The sequence below is a fragment of the Heterodontus francisci genome, chromosome 31, assembly GCF_036365525.1.
Source record: "Heterodontus francisci isolate sHetFra1 chromosome 31, sHetFra1.hap1, whole genome shotgun sequence".
NCBI classification, from domain to species: Eukaryota; Metazoa; Chordata; class Chondrichthyes; order Heterodontiformes; family Heterodontidae; genus Heterodontus; species Heterodontus francisci.
In genome coordinates, this window is record NC_090401.1 from 48428562 (window position 1) to 48447273 (window position 18712).

An 18712-nucleotide genomic window follows, 5' to 3' on the forward strand; every position below is an offset into this window, starting at 1 on the left:
TCAACATACTGCACTAGAAAACCATCCCTAACACAATCCAGGGCCACTGCTCTTTTAGATATATATTAATGACCTGAACTTCGGCATACAGGGAATAATGTTTAAGTTTGTAGAAGATCTAAAACAGAAATATACTAAACAGTGAGGAGGATAGTAGCAGACTTCAGGACAGACAGACTGGTAAAATAGGCAGACATATGGCAGATGAAGCGTGGAGTGTTACATTTTGGTAGGAAGAAAGAGGAGAGGTAATATAAACTAAATGGTACAAATTTAAAGGGGGGGTGCAGGAACAGAGATCTGGAGGTGTCTGAACACAAATCTCTGAAGGTGGCAGGACAAGTTGAGATGGCTGCTAAAAAAAAAAAGCAGACACGATCCTTGGTTTTATTAGTAGAGGAATAGTGAACAGTAGTAGAGGAATAGAAGTCAGTTATGCTAAACCTATATAAAACACTGGTTAGGGCCTCGGCTAGAGTACTGTGTTCAATGTTGGGCATCACACTTTAGGAAGGATGTCAAGGCCTTGGAGAGGATGTACAAGAATTGTATCAGGGATGAGATATTCATTTATGTGGAGAGACTGGAGGAGCTTGAATTATTTAAGATTAGATTCACTCGAAGTGCGAAAAATCATGAACAGTTTTGACAAGAGTAAATAAAGAGAAACTGCTTTCAGCAGAAGGGTCAGTAACCAGAGGACACACATAGATTTAAGGCAATTGGCAAAAGAACCAGAGGTGACACGAGGAAATAATTCTTTAGCTTTCAAAACAGAATTGAAATACTTGAAGTGTAGAAATTTGAAGGGCTATCGGGAAAAAGCAGGAGGTATGAAACTAAATTGGACAGCTGCACCAAAGTGCTGGCACAGACATGATGGGTCAATGGCCTCCTTCTATACTGTATGATCCTATGATTCCTAATTAATGAATGGTCCCAACCAAAATGTTAATGCACTTAACTTGTTTTTGTCTCCTCTCACTATATTCTATTCCTTTTTTTCTCTGAAGGTGCACATTCTTATTGGGATTATATTCCAAGGCCACGTCTAGCCCTCTTGTACCTTGCCATAACAGCACTCTTCATGTGTCAGGTCAGACAGTGAATACTGACAGGCTATCCAGCTATGGAAGGCACAACAGTTGAATTCAATCCTGTTTCCACCCAATGCCCTCACACACAACTTCCAGAGGAGACAGAGCTACCAAATGTTTTCCTGTGAACAGCTGACAGATGTCAATCAGTTTCCACTGCTTAAACCAACAGAATTTACATTGCTCTGTTTGTGGGGTGGGGGGTGGGGGAGGCAGTGCAGAAGGAGTTAAAATAATGTAAACTTTTAACATGTTAAATTGTGCTTTCAATTTTTCAAAATAATAATTCCCAGTTTCATACCTGCAGAGGTTTCCTTGAACTTTTCACTGGCTTTCTTTTTCCGCCACTTCCATGGTTTGAATATTTTCCCAAATCCCGGAAATTTTCCCCTTCTCCGTGCAGTTGGTGTGTTCGAAACGGAAACATTGTTCTCCGGGCCCACTGGCAGATGCTGCTCCTCTTCCTCAGCTGCATACAGCCATTGGAGGAGAAAAATAAAATGTAATTAAACTCTGAGGTGAAAAATGAGGGAACAGAAGGGGGGGGGGGGGTAGGAGAAGGGGGGAAGGAGGGTTGGAGGAGGAGGGGAAGGAGGGTTGGAGGAGGAGGGGAAGGAGGGTTGGAGGAGGAGGGGAAGGAGGGTTGGAGGAGGAGGGGAAGGAGGGTTGGAGGGGGAGGGGGGAAAGGAGGTTTGGAGGTTGGAAGGGGGTTGGAGGGGGGGGGGGGAAGAGAAGGAAGGGGGTTGGAGGGGGTTGGGGGGGGGAAGGAAGGGGGTTGGGGGGGGAAGGAAGGGGGTTGGGGGGGGGAAGGAAGGGGGTCGGGGGGAGAAGGAAGGGGGTTGGGGGGAGAAGGGGGGGTGTTGGGAGGGAGAAAGGGGGGGTTGGGGGGAGAAGGGGGGGTGTTGGGAGGGAGAAAGGGGGGGAGGGGAGGGAGAAGGGGGGGAGGGGAGGGAGAAGGGGGGGAGGGGAGGGAGAAGGGGGGGGTGGAGGGAGAAGGGGGGGGGGAGGGAGAAGGGGGTGGGGGGAGAAGGGGGGGTGTTGGGAGGGAGAAAGGGGGGGAGGTAGAGGGAGGGAGAAGGGGGGGAGGGGAGGGAGAAGGGGGGGGGGAGGGAGAAGGGGGGGAGGGAGGGAGAAGGGGGGGGGAGGGAGAAGGGGGGGGGGAGGGAGAAGGGGGGGGGGAGGGAGAAGGGGGGGGGAGGGAGAAGGGGGGGGGAGGGAGAAGGGGGGGGGAGGGAGAAGGGGGTGGGGGGAGAAGGGGGGGTGTTGGGAGGGAGAAAGGGGGGGAGGTAGAGGGAGGGAGAAGGGGGGGAGGGGAGGGAGAAGGGGGGGGGAGGGAGAAGGGGGGGGGAGGGAGGGAGACGGTGGGGGGGAGGGAGGGAGACGGTGGGGGGGAGGGAGGGAGACGGTGGGGGGGAGGGAGGGAGACGGTGGGGGGGAGGGAGGGAGACGGTGGGGGGGAGGGAGGGAGACGGTGGGGGGGAGGGAGGGAGACGGTGGGGGGGAGGGAGGGAGACGGTGGGGGGGAGGGAGGGAGACGGTGGGGGGGAGGGAGGGAGACGGTGGGGGGGAGGGAGGGAGAAGGTGGGGGGGAGGGAGGGAGAAGGGGGGGAGGGAGTGGTGAGAGGAGAGGGGAGAGGAGAGAGGAGAGAGGGGAGAGGGAGAGGAGAGAGGGGAGAGGGGAGAGGGGAGAGGAGAGAGGAGAGAGGAGAGAGGAGAGAGGAGAGAGGAGAGAGGAGAGAGGAGAGAGGAGAGAGGAGAGAGGAGAGGAGAGGAGAGGAGAGGAGAGGAGAGGAGAGGAGAGGGGAGAGGAGAGGAGAGGAGAGGGGAGAGGAGAGGGGAGAGGAGAGGGGAGGAAGGCAGTCATGGTGGGGGCAGGGGGGTGATTGATGGAGCATTAGATTCCACACAAGCTTTCACATCTGGAATCGGAGTTTGAATCGAGCCCAGGATGATCAGACAACTATTTGTTGTCAATTGTAACGCCCCTCTGGGAAATGGGTTCCAACGGAACCAAAATACTTCACTGACTGTACAGCGCATTGGGACGTTTAATGACCTTAGAAGGAGCCGTATAAGTGAAAGCCTTGCTTTCTCTTTTGGTTTTTCACATGTGATAATTGGTGACCAGTATTCAGCAGCAACTGTAAAAACATCCTTCATCAATTCACCGCCGTGACGAAAAATTAATCAAATTGAGAGGACAGATTGTTGACACTTGTACACATTACATTTTTGCTGTTTAGTTTATTTTTCCATTGCAAGAGAAACCACATAAATATGTCTTATTCTACACTGCCTGGAAACAATACTTTTCAAAATGCCATACAGTAAATTGCGTGCAAAAATCAGTCAATCCTGAATATAAAAACAAGGCTTCATTTACATCCCCAGTGATGTGAGGGCACAACAGATTTTCCTAAAATGTTAACCCAATAACACTAGAACCCAATGAAATAGCATTGGCAAACCTGGATATTCACCTTGCAAGAGTCTGTTCAGGTGGCACAGCCATTTTTATACTTTAACACACAACAATCCGCTTCCATGAAATCTTCATTGAGCAACAGATTATCTACCACTTTTTGGATTCTACTACAGAGTGACACACACATCGATTTGTTTGCCCTTTGGTCTAGCTCCAAGTTGGCTCAGAGCTGTAGTTCAGAATTTGGTTGATGGAAAACATCTGTTCATGTTTCCATGACCTAAAAGATGATCATGGAAAGCAAGCATTCCCTGGTGGTAGAGATTAGACATAGAGCTGAATGGTTTCTGACCTCATGTATGCACTAGGTGTAGAAGTTCCAAAATTGAGTTAATATTCTGAGCTTAACCAACAATCCCAGTCAAGGAGGAATGACTTGATTAAATGAGGCAAAACTGTGGAAGATGGAGTTGAATGACAGGAAGTGCAAGGCCATGCTCTATGTATCAGTACCTTGCTCTATGGCAGCGAGGCCTGGACAACGTATGTCAGCCAAGAGCGACGTCTCAATTCATTCCATCTTTGCTGCCTCCAGAAAATACTTGGCATCGGGTGGCAGGACCGTATCTCCAACACAGAAGTCCTCGAGGCGGCCAACATCCCCAGCTTATACACACTACTGAGTCAGCGGCGCTTAAGATGGCTTGACCATGTGAGCCGCATGGAAGATGGCAGGATCCCCAAAGACTCATTGTACAGCGAGCTCGCCAATGGTATCAGACCCACCGGCCGTCCACGCCTCCGCTTTAAAGACGTCTGCAAACGCGACATGAAATCCTGTGACATTGATCACAAGTCGTGGGAATCAGTTGCCAGCATTCGCCAGAGCTGGCGGACAGCCATAAAGACGGGGCTAAAGTGTGGCGAGTCGAAGAGACTTAGTAGTTGGCAGGAAAAAAGACAGAGGCGCAAGGGGAGAGCCAACTGTGTAACAGCCCCGACAAACAAATTCCTCTGCAGCACCTGTGGAAGAGCCTGTCACTCTAGAATTGGCCTTTATAGCCACTTCAGGCACTGCTTCACAAACCACCTCCAGGCGCTTATCCATTGTCTCTCGAGATAAGGAGGCCAAAGAAGCAAGGCCATATGCTGTGAATTCAATAATGACAAATCGTCTAAATGGCAAGAGTCTAGCAACTGTGAGGGAACAAAGGGATTTGGGTATCCATGTACACAAATCAAGAAAAGGCAGGAGATAGGTCGAAAAAGACATCAAGAATGTTGACCTTTAACTCAAGAGTGCTTGAATGAGAGAGATGAAGTTATGCTTTTTTTTTAAGAGATACAGCACTGAAACAGGCCCTTCGGCCCACCGAGTCTGTGCCGACCATCAACCACCCATTTATACTAATCCTATACTAATTCCATATTCCTACCACATGCCCACCAGTCCCTATATATTTCCCTACCACCTACCTATCCTAGGGGTAATTTATAATGGCCAATTTACCTATCAACCTGCAAGTCTTTGACTTCAGTTTTACAGAGCCTTAATCAGATCCCACCTGGGAGTAGTGTGTTCAGTTTTGGGCACCACACCTCAGGAGGCCTTGGAGCGGGTATTGCGCAGATTTACCAGAGCAACACTGAGGCCTGAAAAGGTAAAAATTATGAGGACAGATTGCATGAACATAGCGTGTATTTATCTTGATGAGTTTGGAAGGTTGAGGGGTGCACTAATCAAGGTGTTTAAAATGATAAAAAAAAGGTTTGATAGATTAGACAGAAATTATTGCAACGGGTGGGAAATTCAGAACAAGGGAACAGAATAAAATTAGAGCTTGGTTAGTCAGGAGTGAACTCAGGAAGCACTTTTTCACACAAAGGGTAATGGAACTCTGGAAAACACTCTACTCGAAAACGCTGTTGTTTGTGGAGCAATTAAAACTTTCAACACTGAAACTGATAGATTATGGAGGGGAGGGGGGGCACAAAGGAAGACAGCGAGAGGGAAGCAGTGGATGAGGAAAGGAAGGGGAGATGAAAGGGCAAGAAGTGAATGACACACCTATATCTTAACCACACATTAAACTAAATCCTACACAGAATGCACAGCACAGAAACAGGCCATTCAGTCCAACCGGTTCATGCAGGTCTTTATGCTCCACATGAGCCTCCTCCAACCCTATCAGCATCCATTACGATATGTTTTTTGATATGGAGGGATTAATTTGATATTTAATATGCACACATTATTCACAATTGCTTTGATCACGAAAACCGTTCAAGTATTTACAGTTATACCAATTTTTGAAAATATATTTTCCGCAATGAATGTAGAATATTTTCTGCACAGAAGAAATTTCTCCATCAAAATAAAAGGTTCATTATTATCTATGATTGATGAGGTCCTTTGTTTTAGGGTCAACTAAAGCAGGGTGGGGTGTGATTTCTACTTGTTATTCAAGTGGCTGGATGAATTTTGAGGGATACAAGGTCTAATGAAGGGTCGCAGACCTTAAACGTTAACTCTGTTTCTCTCTTCACAGATGCTGCCAGACCTGCTGAGTATTTCCAGCACTTTCTATTCTCATTTCAGAGTTCCAGCATCCGCAGTATTTTGCTCATATTATAATATACCAATGTTCTTCAGCTGGACTTGGTTTAGGTCACTTTTTTGTAGGTGCAAAACCCACTCTTTTATCCTGGGCAATTAAACACCTGCAACAGATGACAGGTCAAATTCCATATAGGTGACTGCCATTTTTTTGGGGAGGGGAGAAAAAACAAGGTGTTGATTGCTTATTGCTGAGAAATGAAAACCAGACAGTTTCTCTAATGCTAGATTCCGTCCCCCGCCAGAAGGGTTGCGTATTTGAATGAAAGGCTATGCTATTGCATACAGAAGAGCAAAGGTGAGTCTGTTTTCCACGTGTGCATGTGGGGCTTTTAAAAAAGCACACAACCCACATTCCGTCCTCTAATGGGGTCACCCGATTCCCAGGCCTCAATGAATGCTTTGCCAGATGCTCCGAGGTTGTGTCTCAGGAGTAAGTATCCCTTCAATTATCCTCAAAGAACTAACATTTAGATAGCACCTTTCACTTCCTCAGGCCATTCCAAAGCACTTTACTGCTAACAAAATACTTTAAGTACAGTCAAATGCGGTAGTCAATTTGCACGCAGCCAGGTGATACAAACAGCCATGAGATAAATGAGCAGTTAATCGCTTTTGGTATTGTTAGATGAGGGATAAACATTATGGGAGAATGACTTTGCACTTTTTCAGATAGAATCATGGGATCTTTTAATTCCAGCTGAGTTCACTGTTGGTGTCAATTAACCCGGGTCCATTGTTGGCAGCCACTTTAAGCCACCATATATCTGCCTCCCAAGCAGCTCCCCACCAATTTCCCTCCAACTAATGGAATCCCTCCCTGCTTCCAGCCACCATGTGCCCACCCCTGAAATTCCCGATCAAACTTCCTCCATGTTAGTAACTCCATCTCAGTTTTCAAAAGCTTACTGAAGACTTTTGAACTGGTCTTTTAATCCTGCCCCCTACTTTATTTTACGCATTCTACCCCTGTACCCACCCTCCCCACCCATCCTCTAATCTCCACTCCCTCCATCAATTTCTTCTTGTTTCTGTAAAAGACCAAGAAGCATCCTGGACCTCAAGGAGAGCTCTACTGATGCAAGCCCTTGTCGAATAGGCATTCTTCTCACAAGGACAGCTTTCCTCTTGATGGCACTGTAATAATGGATTGAAAAATGCTGAAACGCCTCCTCATATGTCGTGCAATTTTTAAATTAGTTGCAAATGGCCTACATTTAAAAAGATACAAAATAAAGTCTGACCTAGCACACATCTAAAACCCAAGAGTTCTCGTGTTAGAAAAGCAAAGACATACAAGTACAAAGAAAAACATACTGCTTTGAAAGTGTTGCAAAACCTAATCTTTTTTTAGCATTCTTTGGAGAGAAGGTTACTTTCCGAGAGAGATCAGTACCAGGACACCAAGATGAAACGATAATGGGCCTCGATGGAAAATATTTAAATTAGCCTCAAATACCACACCCAACTGTCATCAGCTTGCTTTTGGAGCAGCTTTGTGACGTCTTTGCTTATACAGATCATTATATTTTAAACAGGAGCTATCTTATTCCTCAACAGGTCACAACACCATCACTGAGATTCTGTCAGTGAACAGCTAAGTTAAAAAATTATCTATATAAAATATGACAACTTAAGCAGATCACTCTCTGCTAGGACTACCATTTTCAACATTGTGGGTTTAACAATCTGCACATCTCAGTTCACTTGTTACATGATGCCATATCTCTGTTAAATGTGAGGCACCAATTTATTGAATTTAGAGGGAGGTACAAGATGATCTGAGTGTTGAAAACAAAACTTTTTTTTGCTTATAGAATCAGAGAGAAAATTAACTCCCTAAACCACCCAAACCATTTAAAAATAAATGCCACGTCATGAAAAGCAAACTGTTTAAGTAATTTGCCGCTATTAGTTAATGCATGAATGGAAAATTTGGAATATGATGTCTCTCGGGACAGGAATGAGGCTTAGCCAAGTTTATTCTTGGTGGAATCAGCTGATAATCTAGAGAATGATAAATCCAGAGAGAAAGATAGTTCACCCCATGAAGCCCACAACATCCAGAACCCATTTATGTGAACATATGGAATTGTTGGACAGGAAAGCACCAGTTGTTAGCACCCACCACACCAGCTAATGTATTCCAGAGGCTCGCTACTCTCTGGGAAAAGAGCCATCCAACATCCAGTCTATGCCTACTCTTACGCAATTTAAACTGAGTCCCCGGTCCTCCCCATTCTGTTTAGCTGGAATAATCAACCAATAAGCACACTTTCCAGCCATTTAATTATTTTACAGGCATCTACCAGTCACTTGTAAGCCTACGCTATTTTGAAGTAAATAAACTTTCAGACTGAGTGGCTAAGGTTCTTTAAGCTAGGAATCATTCTTGTAGCTCTCCTCCAGACCTCATCGAGGTCACTATATTACCCACCATGTGGGAGGACCAAAACTGGGCACGTTACTCCACATGCGTCCAACCAGTGACATGTTTAATGGTCAAAATGGTATAATTCGATTTATACTGAATGATTCTATTAATATGTTCATTCTATCATGGATTCCCTCCTCCTTCCCATAATTGCCCCACTTTGATTAACACAAAGCTCAACTACCTAATCTTCCAAAAATATAGCTCTTTCCAACCCACAATCCCCTACTCAACAGAACAGTTCATCAGAAAATAGCACCACTGTGCTTCATGTGATATTACATCTATCAACACCACTGGGTAGAAATGCAGAATGGAATGACACGAAGGATGTCTGGCACGTGTTCCATTTCTACCTACACGTCACACTGAAGTTCCCATTAAGGGGGCTGACTTTGCACCAGGCATTTGATAACGAAGATCTAAATACTGAATTTGCTTCAAAATGTTTCCATACACATTTTATCTTACAGGTTAGTGGGACTGATGGCCATTGTGTTCCATTACTGATTCCCATGATGGCCACAGTGAAGGATTAATGATTGTGATATAACCATTGAAATTTATTGTATAACTACCAACTGACTACCAAATATCAATAGAAGTGACACAAATTGGCCGAGGAACTGTCCAATATCTGTAGAATACAAACCTGCGCTACATCCTGGTTAATATTTATCCCTCAACCAATATCCAACTTCTATTTGCAACCTGTGCTGAGTTAAGTGATCTTGAGCTTCACAGCCATCAGGGCATGACAACTGCCCTCAGCTCACCTGGGAAAAGGGGGTCAGAAGTCAGAGTACCTGCTCCTGACCCCAGTTCTGCTGCAGAGTGCACATAGTGAGAAGGTGCGTGAGGATGGGGTCAAATTGGCTGTTATCTGCTGTCAACTAAGCAGCCAGAACTCATTGCCCAGGCTTGTACCTGAAGAATGGCTACTCTGGTGAGGTACTGGAAATGATGGTACAGCCATAGTCATGACTTATTGGGTAGCCCTCATGCCCGAGCCAGGAGGTCATGGGTTCAAATCCCACTCCAGAGACTTAAGCACAAAATCAAGGCTGACACTCGAGTACTGAGGGAGTGCTGCACTGTAGGAGGTGCCGCCTTTCAGATGAGGCATTAAATCGAGTCCCCTCTCAGGTGGATGTAAAAGCTCCCATGGCACTTTTTTTTGGAAGAACAGCAGGGAAGTTCTCCCCGATATCCTGGTCAATATTTATCCCTCACCAACACCACCAAAACAGATTATTTGCTCACTTACTCCTTTGCTGTGCGCAAATTGGCTGTCATGTTTCCTACACTACAACAGTGACTATGCTTTAAAAGTACCGCATTGGCTGTGAAGCTCATGGGGTGTTTGGGGGGGGGGGGGGGGGTGGCGGTCCTGAGGATGTGAACGGAGCTATATAAATGCAAGTCTTTTTTTCTCACTAGTACCTGTAAATGGTAGCTCACAAGTGCTGGCACTTTCAGGAGAGATGGGTTTGATTGTGGGGGCGGGGGGACGCGTTTTGAGAGCGGGGAGAATATTGGCAGGAAAATGAAGAAATCGGAAATCATAGGATCCAGGAAACATGCTGCCCTGCGATGGGGGTCAATGCCACTCACAAAAGCAACACAAGCTTGTCGACCATTACTCACCAGCCCTGCATCAATTTAAACCATCCACACACACAAATCTCATACCTCGACTTCAGTGTTCAAGAGACACATGAGCATTCTATGAAGACAGAAATTTGAACACAGTGACAATTCATATCAAGTGACTAGGTCAAAAAAAATTGCAGAGATCATACAAGAAACCGTCTGGCTCTCATTAACAGTGTGCGTGCCCCTTTTACATATGGTCAACACCATTACTTTTCAGCAAGGTCAATGGATTTGCAGTTATCCCAGAAAAATGCACAGAATCAAGGAATACAATCCTCAAAACATCAGTAAAAATTCTGGAATTTCATGCTTCTAAAATATAAGCCTTAATGACTTGAACACATGCCCTGTAAATCCATCATCCTCTTAACTAATAATTTGGGAATTTTAACCAGAGGTGATGACTGCTTTACAATGTTGGATGGGGCCCACTTTCAGACATCACAAAGAAAACTGATGTTAAAAAAAAAAGCTCTCATGGCCAGGAAGTCCATGATTGTTTACAGTTTGAGAAAAACTCTTTTCCAAGCTTTCAATTTTAGAGATGTTCCCTGACTATCAAATGACGTGAAGTGTCTTTATCACTAAAAACAATAACTTGCATTTATAAACAAATTTAACATACTAAGACATCTCAAGATGCTTCACAGCAATGTTATCAGACACATTTTTAACAGTGAGCAACAAAGAGACAAGTGAAAACTCTGTGTCCACGCTATCATAACCTTTCATAATTTTAAAGGCCTGTACTCGAGAAAAGAGATACAGTCTGTTCATCCTTTCCTGGTAGCTATAACCTTGCAGTTCTGGTATTATCGTTGGTCAAAGAGGGAAGTTTTAAGGAGCATCTTAAATGAGGAGGGAGAGGAAGCGAGGTCGAGAAGTTTAGAGGGGCTTATCCAGAGCTTAGGACAAGGCAGCTGAAGATATGGCTGACAAAGGTGGAACGAAGGAAACCAGGGATGCGCAAGAGGCCAGAATTGGGGGAGTACAATATTTCAGCAGAAAGACAAATTAGTGGGACATGCATCGGCTGAGAAGGCAGGGAACTGTTTCCATGCTTAATCCTGGAGCTTGCTAGGCCCAAAGGAGAACGGTTGTTTTCAATATAAACAAAAACAACTTTCTGCAAAAAAAAAAATCTTTTCTTACCTACTTACAAAGCCCGTGGAACGTCTGAGCCCACATGCATCACAAGGTACAACTTACAAAAGATCTAAAAGTGTATATTAATTTCTTTCGCAGAAACGCTGTTGAGTGAAATCCGATATACAGCAGCTTTTCACAGCCCTCGAATTCCTATCGCCCGATCAGTTCACCTGCACCAGAATGCGGTATCACCCAAGCACATTGATGCTCATGATCACACAGCACTTACCACAAATAGCTGCCTCAGGCACCTTAGAAAAGGATGCCTGTCCCATTCTAAACTTTCCTCCTCTACTATTTATTTTAACAATCATGCAGTCTGGGGATCATTGACAACGTAGAAAACTAAGGCTGCATGACACAGCCTCAGCCAAGTGTCATGCTTAGCGGCTTGACTCATTCTCTCTAAATCCTCAAGAGATGTCCTGGGTTCATAAATAAGGTAATCTTACTACTTCCCTTCTCAGATGAATGCCTATCATTCCTCAATGCAGATTACTTGAAGTCAGAGGGTAAAGGGGGAGGGGATTTAATCCACAAATCAAGTGCACTGCTACTGACACTGACACGGTGTGGGTGTGGGTGGGGGTGGGGGGGGGGTGGGGGTGTCTGTGGGGTGTGCATGTGGGTCTGTCTCTCCACCCACTGCTGGATTCTTATGTAAACATTCAGTTGCGCCCAGATCCTGCAACAAAAGCACCAAACAGTACTACATTCTTTAGTGCCCTGAACAAAGACAGCATTTTGGATCCATTAGCTAAACCCTGTCGTTAGTGACCTCCATTCATTATAATTCTACTGGTCCCCACCCTGAAACACTTTGGGGGGTTGGGGACATGTAGAAATTCACCCTTTCAAAAGGATTCCTGTATATCCAAGCATTGAATTTTAAAAACAAAGAGCACTTTTACATAGTGGGTGGTCACTGCAGCCCAAACTTCTAAAGTGCCTTTAACAGAGTGAACAGGCATTGGAAGAGCGACGTGTGTATGGGGTGGAGTGATTTCAAGAGGATTTTGAAAGGAGGGAGAGATACAGGAAGACAAAACGGTTTTAGATGGATCATCAACTGCATTCCAGTTTGACACATTAGCATTGAGGGACTGCCATATTGTCAGAGGTGCCATCTTTCCGATGAGGCGTTAAACCAAGGTCCAGGTTGCCTGTTCGGGGTGGATGAAAAAGATCCCATGGCACTACTTCGAAAAACAATCTTCTGCAAAACAGCAGCACCTTATGTGGGGAGAAAAACACAAAATTCTTCATAGGAGCTTAATTTAAAAAAAGGACTTTAAGCCAAAGAGAAATATTGGGGACAGTGACTAAGAGCTTGCTCAGAGGTAGGTTTCAAGGTGCATCAAAAAGGAGGAGAGATATGGAGAGGTTTGGGGGGGGGTGGGGGGAACATTTCACAGCTTAGGGCCTAGGCATAGAATTACATAGAATCTACAGCACAGAAACTTACCATTCAGCCTTCCTGGCCTGTGCTGGCACTTATGCTCCACATACATTTCCCAACACACTTCATCTCACACTATTAGCATTTCCTTTTATTCTTTTATCCCTCGTGTACTTATCTACCTCCCCCCTTAGACAGCTGGATGTACCGCCACAAATGAAGGGAGAAAGGAAGGGGGCTTGCACAAGAGACCAAAGTCAGAGGAACGGAGAGTCTCAGGAGTAGGGGCGAGGGGATTCAAGGGCTGTAAAAGGTTCAGTAGAGGGAGAGGAGCAGGCCATGAAAGGATCTAAACATGAGGATACGAATTTGAAATTTGAGGCATGGGGAACCAGGAACCAATGTAGGGCAGTGAGCACCAGAGGTGATGGGATAGGAATTGGGCAGCAGAATTTTGGATGAGCTGAAGTTTGTGGAGGATGGAGGATCAGATGCCAACGAGAAGAGCAATGGAACCTTGAGTCTGGAGGTGACAAAGGGACAGCTGAGGATTTCAGAAGTTTGTTATTGAAGTGGAAGTAGGGTGGGCTTGGTGATGAACACGATTTGGTGATAAAAGCTCAGTACAGGGTCAAATAGGCCACCAGGGTTGCAAACTGTCCAAATGAGCCTGATGCAGCAGTCATGAAGGTTGGGGTGTGGGGGGGGGTGCTGCAGAACAGAGTCAGGGGCAAAGATTTGGAGACAAATAGATGGGGCTGGGGGGGAAGAGAGTGGGGGAGCCCACAGAAGGCGCTGCGCTGGCGGAGGGACAGCACCGAGGGGGGCGCTGCGCCGGCGGAGGGACAGCACCGAGGGGGGCGCTGCGCCGGCGGAGGGACAGCACCGAGTGGGGCGCTGCGCCGGCGGAGCGACAGCACCGAGTGGGGCGCTGCGCCGGCGGAGCGACAGCACCGAGTGGGGCGCTGCGCCGGCGGAGCGACAGCACCGAGTGGGGCGCTGCGCCGGCGGAGCGACAGCACCGAGTGGGGCGCTGCGCCGGCGGAGCGACAGCACCGAGTGGGGCGCTGCGCCGGCGGAGCGACAGCACTGACAGGGTGGGGGTGGGGGGGGGGGTGGAGGCGGCGCTGCGCCAGCGGAGGGACAGCACCGAGGAGGGCGCTGCGCCGGCGGAGGGACAGCACCGAGGAGGGCGCTGCGCCGGTGGAGCGACAGCACTGAGGGAGCACTGTGCCAAAAGAGGGACAGTGCTGAGGGAGCGCTATGCCGGCGGAGGGCCATAATGCAGTCTTCCATGAGACATTAAACCGAGGCTCTATCTTGCCTGCTTAGGTGCCGGTTAATGAAAACAGATCTCAAGAATGTTATTGCACATGAGCTCCAAAGTCCTGTCAAGCTCCGGGCCAACATACATCCATTAGTAAACACCAAAAACAGATTAAATCATCAATCATGTGCCTTTTCTGGGGCCTTCCTGTGCACAAAATGACAAGAGTTAGCCTACAAAACAAGTGTGTCTGCATTTCAAAAATAATCCATTGGTTGTAAGCTGCCTTGCAAAATTATGACATAAGGTTTTATATATAAATAGAAATTTCTTTCTCCTGTTGCTTAGCACCACACTCGGCAGTCCATTAATAACAGGGCCAAGACAAGCAGGTTTGTTTTTTTTAAAATTGCACCTTTCAGTTTGGCCCTCACTGCTAGCAAAGAAAGCTGTGACATTGGAGTTCTGCTGTCCTGTGCTTCACTGAGCTGCTCACTCAGTAATGGAGTCTGCCTGCCAGTTTATGCTGACTAACCTTCATTCACCAGCTTCCAAATTGGAGTAGGAATACAAAAAAAAATACTTCCATTGGATGGATTTCACTGACCCTGCAGCCAAGTCAGGTGACTCCCAGAAACATGCACAGAAGGCAACTCAGTTTTCAACTCTGATAAGCTGCTTTTATAATGCTCAGGTGCCATGTTATATGCTGTCGACTCCCAATGTACAGCCAAGTGGCAACAGGGCAGTACAATTCCCCTGCACCAATATATAGTATCGTTCATCACCATCTCTCAGCATGGGACCAGAATCATACAGCACATGCCTGTGCTACCTAATCAAAAAAGCTATCCAATTTAATCCAGCTTCCCTATTCTTTCCCCATAATCCTATAAAAAAAACTTGCATTTCTAAAAGCATTATCAATCTAACTTTGACACCTAGCCACATAAGGAAATATTAGGACAGGTGACCAAAGGTTTGGTCAAAGAGATAGTTTTGAAGGTACATCTTAAAGGAGTGGAATTCCAGAGCTTACGGCCGAGGCAGCTGAAGGCACAACTACCAATGGTGGAGCGATTAAAGTCGGAGGTGCACAATAGGCCAGAACTGGAGGAGTGCAGAGATCTGGGACGGTTGTAGGGCTGGAGGAGGTTAGAGAGAGAGTGAGGGGTGAGACCATGGAGAGATTTGAAAACAAGGATGGCAATTTTAAAACCGAGGTGTTGCTGGGCCAGTAGCCAATATATGCGTGTGAGGAAAGAGGCGTTGGGTGAGCAGGACTTGGTATGGGTTAGAATATGGACAGGGCTTTGGAGGAGCTCAAGTTTATGGAGGGTGCAAGGGGAAAGACCCTTGACAACACTGGAATAGTTGAGTTGAGAGGTTACAAAGACATGGATGAGGGTTTCAGCAGATCAGCTGAGGCAGTAGTGGATGTGCGGTGGGTGGAAGAGTGATGATCAGAGGGGTTACTAACCAGGAGGACCACAGAGATCAGGAAAAGTACACGACCTACAAATGTTAAGGCTGAGTTTGACTTTGAATCTGATTATCCCCATCAAACCATGGGGCTTTTAAAAAAAAGTTTATAAACCAAAGGAATGACAAAAACCTACAATTCTCTGGGAAAATCTTCATCCAAACTAGTACTGATGTTGGAACAGAAGTCGAGTGTGGGGAGAAGGGAATGAGAGCGCATTGAAAGTCAAAACAAATAACACTGGTCATTAGAAAACTCAAAAGCTCAGCAGCTGATCGGATTTAGTACACACTTCAATGGTGTTCACAAAACTTGCTGCCAGACTGAATATCTCACAGAGATTGATGGACAGAGCAACACTGAACATTCTTTATCCTCATTTCATTTCTAAACCTGTGACCTTTACCACCTAGAAAGGCAAGGGCAGCAGACGCATGGGAACACCACCTGCAAGTTCCCCTCCAAGCCACACACCATCCTAACTTGGAAGTATATCGTCGTTCCGTCACTGTTAGGTCAAAAACCTGGAACTCCCTTCTTCCCACTGTGCGTATACCGACACCACATGGACTGCAGAGTTCAAAGCAGCTCACGACAACCTTATCGGGGGCAATTACGGATGGGCAACAAATGTTGGCCTTGCCAGCAACACCCACACCCCATGAACAAATGGAAAAATTTAACTACACACACATTTATCTCACTACTTTGTTTACTGATATACTTTCTGCCAATGGTGATAAACTTGGAAGTATCTTGGGGGGACTAATTGCCAGACAATTTGGAACACCTCACACTTTAGAATGATACAGCACAGCAGGCGGCAATTGCCCATCGTGCCTGTGCTGGCAGTTGGCCGCGATTTCTCCCCCCAAAACTATCCTGTGGTTGGAAGACAGCAGCAGAAACTGCCGACTTATTGCATTTTGGGTTTGGAGCTCTGACTGTGAGCAGCAGCACAACATACAACAACTGACCATTATTTCACACCTTTTAACATCCCATGGCGCTTCATTGGAACATAAGGAAAATGGGTCACCGAGCCAGAAAGAGAGAAATTAGGAGTGCCCAAAACTTTGGTCAATCACATGGGTTTTCAGGAAGATTACATAGAATGTACTACACGGAAACAGGCCATTCAGCCCAACAGGTCTATGCCAGTGTTTATGCTCCACATGAGCCTTCTCCTCCCCTACTTCATCAAGCCCCATTAACATATCCTTCTACTCCTTTCTCCCTCAGGTACTTATCTAATTTCTCCTTAAATCTGTCTATGCTTTTCACCTCGACCATTCCAGGTGGTAACAAATTCCACATTCTAACCACTCTCTGGGTAAAGAAACTTCTGAATTCCTTACTGGATTTATTTGGGATTGTCTTATATTTTTGATTCAGATCTTCCAGGAGACGACAGGGAAACAAAGGGATTTATGGAGGGATCTCTAGAACTTGAGGCCGAGGCTGAAGACATGGGTGTCAATGGTGGGATGAAAGTACTGACAGATGCACAGATCTGGAGGAATGCAGAATTCTTATTGTATTTCAAGACTGGACAATGTTAAAGATGGAGAATTTTGAATTTGAAGGATTGGGAATCAGGAGTCAATGCAGGTCAGATAGCGTAAGTGTGATGAGTGAGTCGGACTTGGTGCAGTATAGGACAAAGGAGCAGAGTTTTGGATGAGCTGAAGTTTACAGAGGATCAAGGACGGGAGGTTAGTAGAAGAACGTTGGAACAGTTGAGGCTGGAGGTGACAAAGGCACAAGCAGCAGGTGGGAGGAGGCAGATGATGTTAGAAGTGGAAACAGGATCTGCTTTCCAATGTAGGATATAGGGTTGATAACTCGAGGTCAAGTAGAATTCTGTCTGGTAATGCTCCTCTGAAGCACCTTGGAGCATTTTTACTGCAATAAAGATATTATTTTGGTAGTAAAGAACTTGAGTATTAATGAAAACAGACATTTTGTCAAAGTTTTTCGTCTTGCTCTCATCAGGACAATTTGCAAGAATACCGATGTCAGGGAAAGCAACAAATTTATACTGTATGAAAAGAGTGTGCTGATTGGTTGGCAAGTGGACTCTGGTAGAGGCATTGCCATGGAGAATGCACCAGTTTAGAGTGACTTGCAGTTAACTGCCAAGCTTTGTTTGAAATTTAAACCAGGCAGCTTGACTCTGATTGGTCAAGGTATTGCCCCAAGGAATGAACCAGCGAATGGCTGTCACTTATTTTGTTTAGCTGAAACAGGTGCAATGTGCACATGTTCTTTCTGTCTGCAAACAGGGCCCTGTGTATTAATATGGAACATAGGAGCAGGAGTATGCCATTCAGCCCATCGAGCCTGCCCCACCATTCAATACGGTCATGGCTGATCATCCACTTCAATGCCTTTTTCCCACACTATCCTCATATCTCTTTATGCCATTGGTTTTAGAAATCTGTCAATCTCTGCTTTAAATATACTCAATAACTGAGCTTCCACATCCCTCTGGGGTAGAGAATGCCAAAGATTCACAACCCTCTGAACAAAGAAATTTCTCCTCATCTCTGTCCTAAGTGGCTTTCCCCTTATTTTGAAATTGTGTCCGTTGGTTCTAGACTTCCCAACCAGGGGAAACATCATACCTGCATCTACCAAGTCTATCGCTTTAAGTATTTTGTAGGTTTCAATTAGATCACCTCTCATTCTTCAAAACTCTAGAGAATACAGGCCCAGTTTCCCCAATTTCTCTTCATAGGACAGTCCCGCCATCCCGGGAACAAGTCTGGTGAACCTTCACTTCCAGTACACGCAAATGTGCCACACTGCGAGCCCAACTGAATCTTAAATTGGTTGTCAGCGTAATTCTTAACACAGAGGATTATTTAGCAAATGTTGCCCAATCGTGTTGCGATTTGTTGCTTTCCCTTACATTGGTATTCTTGCAAATTGCCCTTATGAGTGCAAGATGAAAAGCTACAATAAAGATGTTAAATAAATGCAAGTTGTTGGGGTTAAATCTGCTGAGATAGCAGAGGGTAGCATCAGTGGCAATGGAATCAAGGATGCCCCTTCCTTTCAACATTCGTTTCTGCGTGGAATCATCTCACCCCCTTCCCCTAATCCATGTTGCTGATTTTATGACTCAAGTGCTGATGAAGGATCCCATCAAGATTACTAAATCTTTCTCTTTCAGCCACTTA

The 18712-nt window shown here is 45.8% G+C and overlaps 1 protein-coding gene across 11 annotated transcripts in view; it reads right to left on the reverse strand.

Moving 5' to 3' along the window:
- The window catches only part of LOC137347239 (phosphatase and actin regulator 4-like), a 183186-nt gene that overhangs the window by 48131 nt on the left and 116343 nt on the right, over positions 1-18712 (reverse strand). For all 11 annotated transcript variants that reach the window (XM_068011512.1, XM_068011511.1, XM_068011516.1 and 8 more), the window contains one exon: positions 1399-1566. In XM_068011512.1, coding sequence (XP_067867613.1) covers positions 1399-1566 — 168 coding nt within the window. The remainder of the gene's footprint in view (positions 1-1398; positions 1567-18712) is intronic.